Source organism: Bemisia tabaci, chromosome 6 (genome assembly GCF_918797505.1).
Source record: "Bemisia tabaci chromosome 6, PGI_BMITA_v3".
Taxonomy (NCBI): domain Eukaryota; kingdom Metazoa; phylum Arthropoda; class Insecta; order Hemiptera; family Aleyrodidae; genus Bemisia; species Bemisia tabaci.
The window spans coordinates 19,690,928-19,708,631 of record NC_092798.1 but is presented as its reverse complement, the minus strand read 5'-3'; the positions used below and the strand labels follow the sequence as shown (position 1 = coordinate 19,708,631).

General features: G+C 41.8%; 1 protein-coding gene across 1 annotated transcript in view; it reads left to right on the top strand.

Annotated features, from left to right (window-relative positions):
* Positions 1 to 17,156, top strand: part of ths (thisbe) — a 90,793-nt gene extending 73,637 nt beyond the window's left edge. The window contains exons 5-6 of the mRNA XM_072301529.1: positions 10,382 to 10,553; positions 13,766 to 17,156. Of these exons, the coding sequence (XP_072157630.1) occupies positions 10,382 to 10,553; positions 13,766 to 14,111 (518 nt within the window). The 3' untranslated portion in view covers positions 14,112 to 17,156. The remainder of the gene's footprint in view (positions 1 to 10,381; positions 10,554 to 13,765) is intronic.
* Positions 17,157 to 17,704: the final 548 nt, after the last annotated feature.

Sequence of the window (17,704 nt, the reverse complement as noted above, 5' to 3'; positions counted from 1 at the left end):
CTACATTTTGCAATATGGAACTATAAATTCTAGCCCGGTTTAAAAACAACGTATGTGTCATTAATTTCCCTATGCATATAAGTGTTTTTCCAGAAGAAGCCAGAATTTATAGTTCCAAATTGCAAAATGCAGTCCGATTATTATACATACATACATAAAAGTCGCTTTACAGCACTCCCTCGCGCTCTACGACTCCTAACCTCCACTGCTCTCTTTCAAACCACAAATCTTGGGGGATTGAGCACCTTAACATTTCCGCTTCAATCCCTTCCCTCCAACCTTTCATTGGGCGCCCTCTGCGTCTTCTCCCAGGAGGAACCCAGTCAAGGACCTTCTTCGGCAACCTGTCTCCTGCCATTCTCTGGACATGACCATACCAGATGAGTTGTTTCGTCATAATGTCATGCACGATGGTCTGCTTGGCATCCATGATTTCCCGTACCGTCTCATTCCTGACGCGATCCTTTCTGGAAATACCAGCGGATCTACGCCAGAAGTCCATCTCCGTTGCCTCTAAAACCTCCCGGGTCCGCTGTTTCATCGGCCATACTTCACACCCGTAGGTTACTATGCTCTTGACAATCGCGTTGTAGATCCTTCTTTTGTTCTCTTTGGAGATCCTTTGATCCCAAAGGACTCCATTTAACATAGCGATTGCCCTCCTACCCTGCATATTCCTCTTCTTGATGGCCTGGTCCAATCTTCCATCCTGGGTTAGAAACACTCCTAGATATTTGTAAATATCGCAGCTTCCAATTTGCCGCCCATCCTCTAATTCTATACTTTGCTGATTCCCGCCAACGGTCAACTTCTCGGTTTTGCTGACATTCACCTCGAGGCCCCATTTCCGATACTCAGCCACCAACTTTCGAGTCATGTACTCAGCATCATCCTGATCTTGGGCGATAAGTACTTGGTCATCAGCAAAGCATAACGTGTAAAGAGTTTCTTCATCATTCAGAGGGACACCCATTCCGGAACATTTTTTCTTCCATTCACGCAGTACATGTTCTAAGTATATTTTAAACAAGGTGGGGGAGAGGCAACACCCTTGCTTTAGCCCCTTTGTTACATAAAAACCCCCCGACAAGCCCCCTTTACATTTAATTCTTGCGAAAGTCCCTTGATAAAAAAGCTTAATTGCATTAATTAGTCCACGAGTAAAATCAGATTATTCCGATTATTATTACTTACAGTAAATCCGATTATTATTACTTTACGAAAAAACCAATCAGAAATCAATAACTGTGTGGAAGAAGAGGTTTTTTTTTTTCCTAAAAAGGATCCTGCTTTCATTTCTCTGCGTTTTTCAATTTTTTGGTTTAGAATGGTTCTCTAGACTCATACGTTGTTCTTTATTGGCCAAAAAAATTCTAAATCAGCCGAGATTTTTCTCATAGTCGATGCCATATATCGCACGCCAGTCCGACCGCGCCAGTAACCATGACGAATCACCCTAACTCCCGAATGTAACTTTTACACCGTAGGGAGAATAGCAAAATGAGGGGTTTTGAAATATGTTCTGTATCTCTGATCGTAACCAGTGGCGTGGCGTGGATTGCGATATATCGATTGTTATGCCATTTAAACCCATGATAAAGAATCGATTATTAAGGTGTTCGCTTCGAACACCCTGTTAATCGATCCTTTTCCGTAGGTTTATATAGCATAAACATCGATATATCGCAATTCACGCCACGCCACTGATCGTAACCCGTGGCGTGGCGTGCTTTGCGATCCACCGATGTTTCCCCACTTGAAGCTGTGGTAAATAATCGAACATTCTGTTTATCGATACTTATCCATAGGTTTAATTGGTCGATCAATCGATATATCGCAAATCACGCCACGCCACTGATCGTAACCTCTACATAAATTGGGTTTTCCTCGGCAGTAACGACACCGCTGTTCCGGGCTCCACGCTTTTCAGGGCGAACGAAAAAACCAGTTTGGCCATCACTGAAGCGCGGCGGGCCAGCCCGGGTTTTCGAGTGGGTGGCTTATGACACTTCAGAAAGCGATAAGCGAACAAATTGATGCTTGGAAAAGAAAAAATCCCGTCTCGTTTTTTCTTCTTTTTTTTCGTGAGAGGTCGCGGGGAGGAGAAAAGTTTTCGAAAGGACCATTAATGAAGATGGTGGATCTCCTTCTCGTCGGAGCCATTAACGACGCGATCCGCTAGGAGCGTGCGTCGCCGCACACTGGTCCAAAGCTATAGGAGAGGTCGGACGAAATTTGGAAACTTTAAACGCTTATAACTCCGTTTATACAAAATTTTGAGGTTCTAAAAGTGGCTCCATTGGTTTCCTCGTAAAATTCGCCTTCAAAAGCACCCCTTGAAGTTTAAAATGTAGCGAAATAAACATGAAAATGTGCAGTTTTAGTCAAAAATTCCATGTCCGACCCCTCCAATTGATTCGATCCACTGTGCGCCGCACAGAGGATCGAGTCAATCAGAAAGCTCGTATATGAATTTTTTTTACCCAAACTGCAAATTTCGATGTTTATTTCGCCACATTTTAAACTTCAAGGGGTGCTTTTGAAAGAGAATTTTACGAGGAAACCAATAGAACCACTTTTAGAACCTCAAACTTTCGTATAAACGGAGTTATAAGCGTTTAAAGTTTCCAAATTTTGTCCGACCTCTCCTATAGCTTGGACCAATATGCAGTTTGAGTGAAAAAATTTCATGTCTGAGCTTTGTGATTGACTCAATCCCCTGTGCGGCGTCGCGCGCTTGAAGTGGCGTCGCGGCGCCCGACGACTGCGAGCCCACGCTCGTCTGGGCTCGAGGCCTCAATCTGCGCGTCGCATCGGACGCGTCTCTCCGCGCTGGCTCCGGTTAATGCCCGGCTCGGGCTCAACCAGGAACGAATTATCCGCCAAAGAATGGGGTCTCTGCAAGTGCAGACCATTCGCGATCCAACCACCTGCCCTTTGGTATTTTGCGTGGAACTTGAGTCAATCGAGGTTTTGTCAAAAATCAATATTCGCGAGTAACTCTTACAGTTCGTCGCTCCTTGCACGTAAGGGCCCATCTCGGTTTCAACATGAGCCCCAGAAAGCATGGTTTTATATGTAAAATAAGACTCATAGAAATTGGGACACGTCCTTTCGTCGCGACAGAAGAGCGAAGAGCTAAGGTCGTTCTGCGGGCAGATTATTGTAATGGATAGACACAGCGATGGACAAAAAAGGAACAAAGGGAAAATGGAACAATTCTATCGATTGAAATGATTGTAATGGACTAAGGAGGTAAGTAATAGACTAGCAGCAAACCATACGAGAAACGTTATAGTGAGTCCATCTTTTCGCCCCGTGGTCTACAAGAACCACCCGTTTCAACTAATCGGATCGCTCCAGTTTCCTTTTGCCCTCTTTGTCTGTGGCTTTTCCTATCAATTTCAATCATTTGCAACTTCGCAGTGACGGGAGCGTAGCCAAAAATGTCTCAACCGGGGGGGGGGGGGGGGGGCTTGAGGTATTAAATGGTCCAGAACTCAAAAAACTACCGTTTATTGGGCAAAAATGTCATCTTCTTTCCTGTTCCTCGTGTAAGTCCAGGCGCCTGGTAGCTAAAAATGAGGCTACCTGGAATTTTGGGTACACAGCGATATTTTGGCTTACTTTATGTTTTTTGGGTCGCTGAATCCGAATCTGAAGTTTCCTACCGCGTATCTGGTGAGTCTTTTCCGCCATTTTGAAAAAATGGCCTAAAAAGGCATTTTTTTGCGGTTTTTTTTATGTAGCGGCTACGCACGAGAAAAAAATCCCGGATTTAGCTAATGTTTTGAATAGCTGACAAAATTTGGAAGAAAATGGTATATGAATATGCTAGGTTTGCTCAAAAATTGAGGAACCTCGGATCTCGGAACTTTGGAACGCTTCGGAACTTAGCTGACCGCGGCGAGCCGGATCACGCGTTAACGGGTGCGCCGCGAAAACGTGAATGGGTGCGATGTTCACGATGCTGTATCTTCCTCAATTTTTAAGCAAACCTAGCATATGTATACACCATTTTCTTCCAAATTTTGTCAGCTATTCAAAACATTAGCTAAATCCGGGACTTTTTCTCATGCGTAGCCGCTATATAAAAAAAACCGCAAAAAAGGCCTTTTTAGGCCATTTTTTCAAAATGGCGGAAAATTCTCACCAGTTACGCGGTAGGAAACTTCAGATTCGGATTCAGCAACCCAAAAAACATGAAGTAAGCCCAAAAAATCGCTGTGTACCCAAAATTCCAGGTAGACTTACCAGGCGCCTGGACTAGTGGGCGGTATTAGTTCTTAAAGTTCGCAAATCTATCAGGTGAACCATTAATGCAGGATCCAGTGCATTGTGCAACTATCCTATTTTTCCCCCACTCGCAGCCAAGCTTTAAAGCTTTCCTGAATGCCGCTCAGAGCATCGCCGAGCATCGTCGAAGCCAGGCTCACGCACTATTCTCATGAACGCCATTCATCTGAGGCTGGTGGCAGGTGAGACAATGACATTACGGCGTGGCTGGGTGCACCCTAGACTCGCTTGTCAGCGGTTCGGTTCCGAGGTGGCGATCAACATGCATCAGCTACGCCCCCCGCCCACCCGGGCGCTCGGGGTCGCCTCACCTTGACGCGCCGCGGCCGCGGTGGACGCTGCAGAACGGCCATTCTGCCGTGCTAAGGAAGAACGCCGCATGAGCATTCGAGAGTTGCCAAATTTCCTTCGATAAAATGTTAATTTTTTAGGAAAGTTATAAATATCTTTCCTTTAAATTTTCAGAATCTTTGGATAAAATTGCGAACTAAAGTATCTGAAAAATTGGGAGGAAAATATTCATAAATTGACCAGGAAATTCACGTTTTATCCAAGGAAATTTGGCAAAGCCGAATGGCTCATACGACGTTTTTCCTTAGCACGGCAGCACTCGGATCCCACTTCCCAGCTTGACCCACTAGGCCGGGCGCTTGCTGGGAGACAACGAATAACCGATGATTTATGCTACCTCCCAAGATTTGTTCCCAACGAAACGCAACGCGACAGTCGTTCGGAATAGAGGTGTCACTTGCCTCGTGCCTTGCGTGCCCGTTCTGGGCTCCGTCTCGCGTTGCCATATCTGCCAGGGTCCCTCTAGAGTCCCTCTGTACTGGGAGTAAAGACAATACGAAGCCATTTCTGATTGGTTCCCGTATTTTAGGCCTCAGCAGTGTCACGCACGGGAGCAAAGATTACATTTTCACCAATTTATAGATTATAAACTGGGATGGGCCCGGGAATTGGGGTGCGGCAAAGAACAAACGGAATGAGGGCCAGGAACGAAGACAGGCATTGTGGATAGAGTCCCTTTATACACAGAGTTAAGACAACTCACTTTTGGTTGGGCTGAAAGTGGCTAAAAAAAATCCAATTCTGATTGGTTCTCGCTCATGGAGGCCGAAACGATGCAGCCAAGATGGCGGTACCTCGAATGTGAACAAGAATAATGAAAATATTACCTAATTGTGGTTATCAAGAGAAATTGTATTTCATGGTCCAAATGAAATAGATTAAGAAATTATTACAACCAATCTCATTTTCTTTTAATTGATCAATTGTTGATGTTGATGTTTTTGTGTGACAGACATCGCAGGATTCTGATCCGTATCCCTCAATATCGTTCGTTGGGTGCACTCGTTTCGGCCTCCATGGCCAGCCAAGGCCGGCTGCCAGTCAGCTGATAATCGAGTTGTCTTAACTCTGGGTATAAAGGGACTCTAATTGTGGAATGAGTTCATCAAAGATTACGAAAAACGTCAGTTTCTGTGATCGATATTCCCGTTTGTGACATCATCGCCACGTTGTCCTAATTGGACCACGTTTAACAGAAAGGAACCAAGCCACATCAGCTATTGCCAAATTTAACTAGGCGATTTAATTTTTTACGAGAGAACGCTCCTGTGGATTCCTTTGAAAACTTTAAGGAATTTGCTCCGTACAATGGAGGAAATTCGCTGAAATTCGCATGAAAATCCGCACAACCGTTTTCATGTCAAAAATTGAAGTGCCACATTAAATTTGGCAATAGCTGATGTGGCTTGGTTCCTTTCTGTTTAACGCATGTCCAATTCTCTCTATGAAAGGGACCCTAGGTCCTTCGAGAATAGATGCGTTGCTAAAGTCTCCAGAAAGCTCTCCAGCATCACCCGGAGACAAGGACAAACCGTTTTTGGACTCCGGAGGAAGTAGCCGAAGACTTGCTACGTCAGTCTCCGGACCGCTCTCCAACTCTCCGATCAGTCGAGGTCAAAGACTATACAGAGAGTGACGTAGGAGTGAGGGTTGGTTTTACTTCCTCTCTATACTTCGCGTCTTTTTTTCAGCACGGGAGAAAGAGGTAGGGGTTAAGACCCTTAGGCGGCTCTATCTGAACCCACAAGCGGAATTGAAGGGTGGCATCAAAAGTGCAAAACTGTTAAAACTTAATTTGATCGCATTGAATTGTTAACTATTTATTTACATTAGTTCAGCAGGACGCTTTCTTCATCATTAATTGTCCGAGAGTAACCAAGAGTTTCGGTAGATCTAACCTAAAATTTGATCAACATTTTGTAGCCAAAAATTTTGGATCGTCCAAGAAATTTTAACCAGGTTCTTTTCGGTTGATCCGACCGAAGAAATAGTAACTTAAATCGACCCGAATTAAAGATAAAAACGGAAATTTTGAACTATGTACCAGCTCTTGGATCCTCCGTAGGCAACCGCCAGCAGATTCCCCAGAAGGGTCCCCTGCATTTTTCCGCCAGGCGCCTATTGATGTCGGGACATGGGACTAATAATTTTATTTTCGTTGTTGGAGTTGTACGTGGTCCACCCACGCGTAGCTCCTCGGTCGGCGAGTAGAACACACCTAGCCCCCTGTTGCCAGATCCGCCAAATAACTCAAAAATAACCCGTAAACCTCCGATGGATCCCGGGCGATCCGGCACAGGACTCGACGTCGGGTCGACGCCGGCGCCCAGCGTGTCAGTCGTCGTAATTGCTCCGCAAATTTTCAGTCAATCAAACGAACGTTTTTATGCCAAAAGGAACTATGTCCCACACAAACTTTATGCACATAGTTCTTTGTAGCATATAAATACCCTCAAATTGATTTCTACTGCCGGCGATTAATAGTCACACGGTCCGGTCATTAATTAAAGGTCCGAGGGGGGATCCGAGTTTGGCGTCACTCTGGAACCAGTGGCGTGGCGTGAATTGCGATATATCGATTGTTAGGCCATTTAAACCTATGAAAAAGGATCGATAAACAGGGAACACCTTAATAATCGATTCTTCACCATAGGTTTAAATGGCATAACAATCGATATATCACAATTCACGCCACGCCACTGACGGATACACGATCGACGTTTATCCCCAAATTCTTCAACGTCCGACCGTGACGGCGGCGCGCGTAAAAGTTGAATTATGTCCAGGCGAGCGAGTGTCTCCATTGTGGCGCGAGCGTGGGTCGTGGGTGCTGGCGGGTTCCGCGAGACGCGCTGCGCCAAGAGATGTTTCAAGGACCCCACACCAATTCCGCCGAGCTGAGGAAGAACGCCGTATGAGCCTTCAGGCATTGCCGAATTTCCCTCGATAGAATGGAGATGTTGTATGTGTGAGGAATTGGCGATTTGATTATCGATTCATGTGTAAAAGTTCGCGAGAAACACGATGGTGCCACTGGTTTTCTCTGAAATCATCTCCCAAGCTCAAAAAAAGCTCTCAAGTTGAGCCCAAAATGGAGGGGATATCCCACGGTATCCTGAGAGTCCACCTCTGACATCAAAACAATCTCTCCATGCAAAAGATAGGGAGCAAATACATTAGCAGGGTGCCAGCGTTTCAGTTTGGAGTCTCCAAACGAAAGCAGGCAGCCCTGTCAATGAATTTGCTCCCTATCTTTGCATGGAGAGTTTGTCTTGATGAAGACGTGGACCCTCAGGGTGGGGTGTGATATCCCTTCCATTTTTGCCTCAACTTGAGAGTGTTTTTTGAGCTCAGGAGTTGATTTCAGAGAAAACCAGTGGCACCATCGTGTTTCTCGCAAACTTTTACGTAAGAATCAACAGTCAATTCAACTAAAATGGGGGTGTTGCATATGTGAGGGATTTGCGATTGGACTGTTGTTTCTTATGTAAAAGTTCGCGAGAAACACGATGGTGCCACTGGTTTTCTCTGAAATCATCTCCCAAGCTCAAAAAAAGCTCTCAAGTTGAGCCCAAAATGGAGGGGATATCCCGCCCTACCCTGAGAGTCCACCTCTGCATCAAAACAAACTCTCCATGCAAAGATAGGGAGCAAATACATTAGCAGGGTTGCCGCGTTTTCAGTTTTGGAGTCCCTAAAAAAAGTGGCAACCCTGCTAATGTATTTGCTCCCTATCTTTGCATGGAGAGTTTGTTTTGATGTAGAGGTGGACTCTCAGGATAGCGTGGGATATCCCCTCCAGTTAGACCTCCACTTGAGAGCTTTTTTTGAGATTGGGAGTTGATTTCAGAGAAAACCGGTGGCACCATCGTGTTTCTCGTGAACTTTAACGTAAGAATCAACAGTCAAATCGCAAATTCCTCACACATGCAACATTTCCATTCGCATTTCCACACGGAGAAAAAAACTTCGTGCGTGGGACCCGAAGTTGAGGTCATATGGATCTCTGAAGTTTTCGGATCACGTATCTAAAAATTTGAGGTCCAGCTGCCGAAGTTCGGGTCAGACATCTGACTGCGATGTGTACCGAAGGGTTCGGGTCAGACATCTGAAGTACTCCGGTACATACCGAAGTGCCTCGATGTCGGACCCGAACTTCGGCAGCTCGACCTCAAGTTTTCGGATGCGGGATCAGGAAACTTCAGAGATCCTTATGATCTCAACTTCAGGTTCCATGCACGAAGTTTTTTTCTCCGTGCAGGAAAATTTATGAAAAATTTCCTTCCAATTTTTCAGAGGATTTTATTCGCAATTTAACTGAAAATTTCAAGGGAAGATACTCATAAATTTCTTCTAAAAGAAATATTTCATGACGAGAAATCTGGCAACCTTCTAATATTCATAAGAAGTTTTTCCTTAGCACGGCAAAATTCGTCTCTCCTATAGCATGAGGGCGTATCCCGAATTCCACGTGAGCCGTGTTCTCGCTATAACTCAATGCTTTTCGGGGTTCATGCGGAAATAGAGATACGCCCTTACGCCAAGGAGTGCCGAATTCTTCCGTGCTCAGGAAAACTAGGTATGAACCGTTAGTTGTTGTCACATTTCCGTCGATAAAATACGAATTTACTAGGAAAATTCTGAATATTTGTCTTCTAATTATTCAACCCGTAAATTGAAGAGCTTGGAGGACAAGGCGCGTAAGTGCAGTTTTTGAACAATTTGAGATATCAATGATTTCAAACAGTCAATTCAAGTCTTAATGCATATTCTGTGAAAAATTCGCTCCCAAATTCCAATTTTCAATAATCAAAAAGTCAGTTTGCACTTTCCACCATGAGGATCCATGTAATTTCGAAATTTCGAACACGCGTATTTCTCGAAATAGCAAAAATTGCCCTTATGTGCCTTGTCCTCCAAGCCCCCTCATTCAAATTATCCACAGTGATTTATTTTTACAATTTTTATGCAGCGTCGTTTTTAAAGCATGTGTTTGACAGAGCTTTTTTGTAACATACTGGTGGACATTCCCAAAACTTTAGTCGATTTTAAAGTTTCTCAGAATTCTGATCATTCGAATAGAGGCATGAAATTGCACCAACAATGCTACGGATCACAACTGAGTCGTTCTATAAAGAAGCTCAAGGCAAAACGTCGCTGAATCAAAGCTAGAAGTATAATTTGATCAAATAAAATCCGTAATAAATCGTAAATCAAGGCGTTCTTGACCGACACACTGCTGTGATTTTTATTCTAAACGAGAAATGCTGTTCATGCACTTCTCTCTCAAAAGGTGCCACATCAAGTGGCATATTGCCAAGCAAGCACGGATCGAACTTGTGATATTGAATAGTTAGCCTCATAACCGTGCGTGTTTATTTGGTGCGTTAACACTGGAATAGCGTGTGCAATATGAAGGGAAGGAAGAATAATAAAAAGGAAGATAACATTATACATTAAAAATGGCGATAAACGAATATTTAGCAAGCCACCCGCATTTAAAGATGCAAAACTCACCTAGTGAGGAGGTGCACATGATAATTGGGGAATCTCCTGTAATAGGATTCTTAATTCAATGGTCGGCTCTCCGTGTGGTGTCGGTCACTTTTAGAAACAGATGATGTAGAGTTTATCGTCATAGAAATAGTCTGGGTTTAATATTTTTACGATCAAAGTCAAAACTCCGTCATGAGCATGTAGAAAAAATAAAGTTTGTATTCTTTTTTTGTTCCAGAAAATCTGACATTTCAAACCAAAGATCGAGGTCTCGAACTTACAATATTTGCAGAAGAAGCCAAAAGATATTTATGTTTCAATTCAAAATGGAGAATAATAGGATCGGTAAGTGATCATTCATCAGAATCTTTTTCTATAACAGAGCATCCACGTATTTCTACTAAGTACTCGTATTAGAAGGAAAACGCCCCAATCCACAGAAGGGAGGGAAGAGGATTGTGGAAGTTGATAATGTTACTACGCTGAAAGTCCATAAAATTTTTGAAAAAGGTAAATAGAACAAGCGGGAAAGCTCTTTTACGTTCGTACTAGAGAAGGGCTCAGCTGCTCTCATATGTAGGCGTGTTTCCAAGTTCCCCGAAGAAGATACGCATCGTTGAGATGGAAGAATTCTCTCATCAAAAGTTTAATTGTCACATTTGAGAAAAATTACAATACCGCTAAAAAAATAAATTATAGAAAAACGATGATCGTCCTCTATGCTTTGACATCAGAAGCATTAAATGAAGGTATCTCAGATTAATCTATTTTGAACGTGTTAGGCCCCCCTCCGCGCCGCCATCTTGTTTTTGAACTAGTGCTCTATTTGAGCCAAGGTCCAGGTAAACGATCAAATTGAGCCATCAAACTGGGCCTCTCATTGGTCGCATCCTGAATGCGGCGACCAGTGAGAGGGTCTAGCTGTCGAGGTTCGGATCACACATCTGAAACTTCAGTTCTTACATTTGAAGTCTTCAGGTGTGAGAACCGAAGTTTTTCGGATGTGAGAACCGAAATTTTCGGATGTGAAAACCGAAGTTAAAAGTTTCGTAGATCGTAAAAAGAAGAAGTAGATCGTTAAAAGTATCGTGCTCTATGGTAGTGAAGTGTGGCCTTTGACGAAAAGAACGCAAGAAATGTTGAGGGCAACTGAAATGGATTTTTGGCGGCGATCTGCCGGCATTTCGAGACGGACCGTGTCCGTAATGAGAGAATTCGCCAGGTGATGAAGGTTGAGAAAGATATCGTGCACGACGTCATGTCCAGGCAGTTATGCTGGTATGGACATGTGCAAAGAATGTCGGAGGAGAGGTTGCCCAAACAAGTTTTGGATTGGGTACCACCTGGGAAGAGGCGGCGGGGACGTCCCGTAAAGGGTTGGCGGCAGGGCGTTGAAGAAGAGATGTTGCGGTGTCAGTTGCCCGATAACCTCTGGGAAGAACAGGCATATGTGGCGTTTGGGGGTCGTAGAACGCCAGAGTGCGTTATAAAGCGACTTTATATATATAAAACCGAAGTACTTCAGATGTAAGAACTGAAGTTTCAGATGTGTTAACCAAACCTCAGCAGCTGGACCTAAAGTGTTCAGATGCTCAATCCGAAACTTCAGAGATCCATATGACCTAAACTTCGGGTCCCACGCACGAAGTTTTTTTTCTCCGTGCATGTAGGTAAATCAACAGTAGAATGCTGAAGTCCCGAAAATAAAAGCTTCCACCGTGGCCAAGATAGTGGAGGGTCTCCTGTCTCTGGAGGTCCAGTTACACGATCAAATTGAGCCATCAAATTGGGCCTCTCATTGGTCGCATCCTGAATGCGGCGACCAGTGAGAGGCCCAATTTGATGGCTCAATTTGATCGTGTAACTGGACCTCCAGAGACAGGAGACCCTCCACTATCTTGGCCACGGTGGAAGCTTTTATTTTCGGGACTTCAGCATTCTACTGTTGATTTACCTACATGCACGGAGAAAAAAACTTCGTGCGTGGGACCCGAGGTTTAGGTCATATGGATCTCTGAAGTTTTCGGATTGAGCATCTGAACACTTTAGGTCCAGCTGCTGAGGTTTGGTTCACACATCTGAAACTTCAGTTCTTACATCTGAAGTACTTCGGTTTTATATATATAAAGTCGCTTTATAACGCACTCTGGCGTTCTACGACCCCCAAACGCCACATATGCCTGTCTTCCCAGAGGTTATCGGGCAACTGACACCGCAACATCTCTTCTTCAACGCCCTGCCGCCAACCCTTTACGGGACGTCCCCGCCGCCTCTTCCCAGGTGGTACCCAATCCAAAACTTGTTTGGGCAACCTCTCCTCCGACATTCTTTGCACATGTCCATACCAGCATAACTGCCTGGACATGACGTCGTGCACGATATCTTTCTCAACCTTCATCACCTGGCGAATTCTCTCATTACGGACACGGTCCCGTCTCGAAATGCCGGCAGATCGCCGCCAAAAATCCATTTCAGTTGCCCTCAACATTTCTTGCGTTCTTTTCGTCAAAGGCCACACTTCACTACCATAGAGCACGATACTTTTAACGATCTACTTCTTCTTTTTACGATCTACGATACTTTTAACTTCGGTTTTCACATCCGAAAATTTCGGTTCTCACATCCGAAAAACTTCGGTTCTCACACCTGAAGACTTCAAATGTAAGAACTGAAGTTTCAGATGTGTGATCCGAACCTCGACAGCTAGACCTAAAGTGTTCAGATGCTCAATCCGAAAACTTCAGAGATCCATATGACCTAAACTTCGGGTCCCACGCACGAGTTTTTTTTCTCCGTGTGGTTGATGTTCAATAACGTGTTGGCAGTTTCGTTTTACAAACACGCCGAAAATGGCCGAAGTTTGGGAAACTTGTTTGACTCATGACGTCACCCGAAGCTCATCATCCACCATGTAGATAGGCCAATAGCCAAAATTAGGGTGATGACTGTTGCTCCCTTATAATGGAGATGTTGCATGTGTGAGGAATTTGCGATTTGACTGTTGATTCTTTTGTAAAAGTTCGCGAGAAACACGATGGTGTCACTGGTTTTCTCTGAAATCAACTCTCAAGCTCAAAAAAAGCTCTCAAGTTGAGGCCAAAATGGAGGGGATATCCCACTCTACCCTGAGAGTCCACCTCTACATCAAAACAAACTCTCCATGCAAAGATAGGGAGCGAATACATTAGCAGGGTTGCCGTGTTTTCGTTTTGGAGTCCCCAAATGAAGTGGCAGCCCTGTCAATGTATTTGCTCCCTATCTTTTCATGGAGAGATTGTTTTGATGTAGAGGTGGACCCTCAGGGTAGGGTGAGATATCCCTCCATTTTGGCCTCAACTTGAGAGCTTTTTTTGAGCTCGGGAGTTGATCTCAGAGAAAACCAGTGGCACCATCGTGTTTCTCGCCAACTTTCACACAATAATCAATAGTCAAATCGCAAATTCCTCACACATGCAACATCTCCATTGTCCATAAGGAACTGCTGAATCCCCGAAAATAAAAAGCTTCCACCTGTCGCCAAGAGGCCAGTGGAGGGTTTCTTGTCTCTGATTTGAACGCATCGCCACTGGTTGCAAATGAATTATGAATCGATGAGTTTGCATTTTTGAAATTTTGAATGTTCCTCTGTTGCAGAAAAAAATCGAGGGCCGATGTGTTTGTTCCGAGAAAGTATGAGTAAGCTAATACAGGGCTACTTCCAATACAGATCTGTGGCTGATCCAACGAAGATGCTCAGCTTCAACAACCGGGGACGACCGATCAAAAGCCCTCAAAACAAGTCCTATCAGAAATGTAGCAATTTCCTCAAAGATGACACCTCCTTCAACGTACCAGAACATAATAAGAAGATCCAAAAAACCCAAAAATCCAATAAACCCAAATACCCAAATACCCAAAATACCCAAACACCCATCAGGCATAGTCATCACCGGTCTCGAAACTCCATCACTATACCTAGTTCAGCTTAGCTTAGTCCTGTACATGAATAGGCGCTTGTTTTGCTTATACTACACATGTAGTCTTCGTTCGTTGTCAGCATGATGCTTGACATCAACACAATTTTCCGTCTAGGAAACGGAAAAATTGATGGTTGAATTGTTGAATGAGTCTCTCGGTGTAGTTTCCTTTTTTTTGTTTGTTCTGACAACATGTCATTCCATAGCACGTGACATTTTGAGGTGTTTATGATGCATGTGAACATCTCGACATCTCAAGACGTGAACATCTTATGATGCTCTCCTCAAGAGGAACATACAATCAGATGTTGTCAAAATCACCAAAATGATGTTCAGCATTAGCAGATTTGAAGTGTTTCCAGATCGACGGCGTGGAAACTCAATGTTTTTCTTTTCCTTTCATTTCTTCTTTTCCAAACGTCAATTTTTTTTATTTTTCTCGATGTAGACGTAACGCAAACACTTTTCTCATATAGCAAGTCAGCTTCCTCTCACAGCTCGTTTCTCAAATATTTTTGAACATTATCACATTCCTCAAGAAAAACATAAAAACCTGAGAAATAAGCAAAGGTAAATAAATCATAGTTAGGTTTTTAGTACAAATTAAAATAATTTGATTTATCGGTAAGCTTCTAGTCGTTTTAAAATTTACTTTGAGAAAAATTTCTTCATTGACTGATTTTATAATTAAACTGCTTTGATAAATAGTTAGGCTTGTGAAAAGAAGCAAGTTCCTGATATACAGTTCGTTTTAAACCCATTTTTATTTATCATTTTTTAGTTTTTCTCATTCTGTTTTGTTTATATCCCGGTCAAATCATCGTACGTGATTTACGTGAATGTCTTTTTTCATACTTTTATTCAATTCATGATTTGAGAAGAACTGCTTTATTCATTGATTTTTAATATGAATTTTTGGACAATGGGCTCACAGAGAGGTCAAAGTGTTTAAATTGATTCAGTCAGCGTAAGGGGACAAAAAAAAATCGACCCAATTTTTGTTCTGAACAGAATTGGTGTAACATTGTTACCTCTTATCTACCTCCCTTTTACTAATGTGAAACAAAATTAATGAGAGACAAGACTCTTTTAAGTTGCTAAAATGACTAGATGTGTACTTAAAGAATGAGGAAACAAATTGAAAACTAGTGCACTCGTCTGAAAGTATCATAGAGCATAGTTTTGGGGCTATTTTCCCCCCTTATTTTTCCAAATCTTGGCAATGTTACATTTTCAAGAGCCATCGATTCTAAAACATCCATTTTTTAAAATGTTCAATTACTTGTGAAATGTTTTGCTCGGTCATTCAGGTTTTTTAAAATATACGAAATTATTTTGAATAGCTTTGCAATCACAATTTCAATTTAAAGCATTATAATCCCCTGGAAACTGTATCTCGCATTAGTTTTTAAAATGATATGGTTTAGCTCAGAAATTTTGTTTGGAAATTCATCGAGATCGAAACATGTTTTACATAATTTAAGTTTGACGGACCAAGTACGTATAAAACTTATATAGTGTGTTTCCTTCGGAAAATATACCAAAACTTGTACTTATCTGGCACATTATCTTTCTCAGGGTCCGAAAAATCCCAACGTCTACTAAATGAACCGTATCAGAGAGAATAATTCCCCATGAGGCTTGAGAAATGTTTTGCACCTTATAATGTTCTGTTCTCTAGAATATTGAGAATCCTAAAATGAGATTCTTTCAAAAAGGTTTTTCTTTATTATTTTTATATTTCTGAATAGTTTTCTCCTTTTTGTTATTTTATATTGTGAACAAGTTTTCATGCCTGAAACTCGGTGTTTTTATTATTATTATCTTTTTTTAAAACTTCGATCCAGTAATTCACATTCCTTTCTCATGAATCTATTTGACTGTTCATTCGATTCGCACCATTAGATTTTGTGAGCTCATACCAAAAAAGAAAAAATATGAAGATCAAGCTAAATTCCCTCAAAATTGTTTTCATCCCGAAACTTTTTTCGGGCATCTCTTTCGGAAGTTCTTAAAATTGGCAGTCTGAGTTTGAACTTTAGTAGTTCTTTTTTTAAGGTAGGTATAAGTAATCACACCTCACCTTTTTATCTCTTCGACGTGTTCAACGATGATCTGTTGCCAATAAATGTTTTTCAAAATATCCCTCATTCGTATGATTAGATATTCCTTTGGTTTCGCTTTAAAGTATAGTATATCTGAAAAAACTCATAATTTCCGAACAATTTCTTAGTTAAAACGGAATTATGATGTTTGCACGAATCAAAATTTCATATTAATAACACTGATAATACTGATATTTCAGATACCTACTCTACATCAATCATAGCTCAAGGTCAAGCAGCAGTTAAGAAAACAATTTTTATTTAAACCTTGAAAGGAATTTTGCTCGGTTTTTTGTGGTTCCTTCTCTTTTGACATGATTTTATGTATTCGTCATTTGTACAGAGAGAAACATCACGAGGAATGAAGAATTTATATAGAATCTCCTTGCCTTTAGGTATGTAAGCTTTCATGTACTTATTAACAAATCAAGATTTATGAATATGTTCGTAATATTTGTGTTCCAGAGAAAAACCAAGTTAGGAAAAAAAATAGTTACTTGACGGCTGCTTGTACCGGTAAAGTTTCCGGAAAAATGAAAGTTCCTGCCGCCTGATTGTTGAAAATTTGCCAGCAAGAAAAGACAATACATAGCCCTATCTGTGCCGTGTAATATATCGGTTTTCGATGTCTTGTCATGCTGACATACATTTCAACTATGAGGCCGCCGGTTGTTTTTGCTGTAATTCAATCTCCGGATCGAACCAAAGAATTTAGTTTGATCTTATTATTATCAGTGGGATGTAAAACCAGTTAGGGCTGTTTAGAGTCCATAAATATGTATAAATTAGATGTTTTTATGTACATGTTTTTAATAATAAATCATTTTATATTACTTCTCAGTATTACTAAAAAATAGATGCCTAACGAAAGTATTTTAAATTAAAATACTAATGAACTGTACACTATCTTTGTAAATTATTAAAATATTTTCTATTGGACGTGTAAAGAAAACGTGTTTATTTTTCTGAACTGATAAAACGGGGGGGGGGGGGGGTAGAGATACCCTATCACAAGCAATTAGTACACTTTAACAAACGTGTAATGATAAAAGTAGCGATTCCATTAAAAATGAGGAATCAGAAAGAAATATTTAATACCGCTCATAAACCGACAAGGGTCAACATTTCACGTATTCCTCAGAGGAATAAAACTCTCCTTTTTTGTAGGTGAAACATAAGCAACTCTCTACATGTTGAAATATAGGCACAGCCTATTGTAGATAAATATTCATCATTTGTTTTTCATTCAGAACAAAAATTCATTAATTAAATTCAATTAGATCAATCGACAAAAAAAGGATATTCCTCTGAAAATAGTTTTGTCAAAATACTATGATCTTCGGTGATGGTTTTGTAAAATATACCATCCTCGTCGATTAGATACCACCATTATCTCTCGCCGGAACTCGTTTTGCTTACAATGCCAAACGAAGGCGAATCCATCGATTCCCTCCTGAACCGGCAACGAATTTCCTGGTCAAGATTTTACAATGACTGATT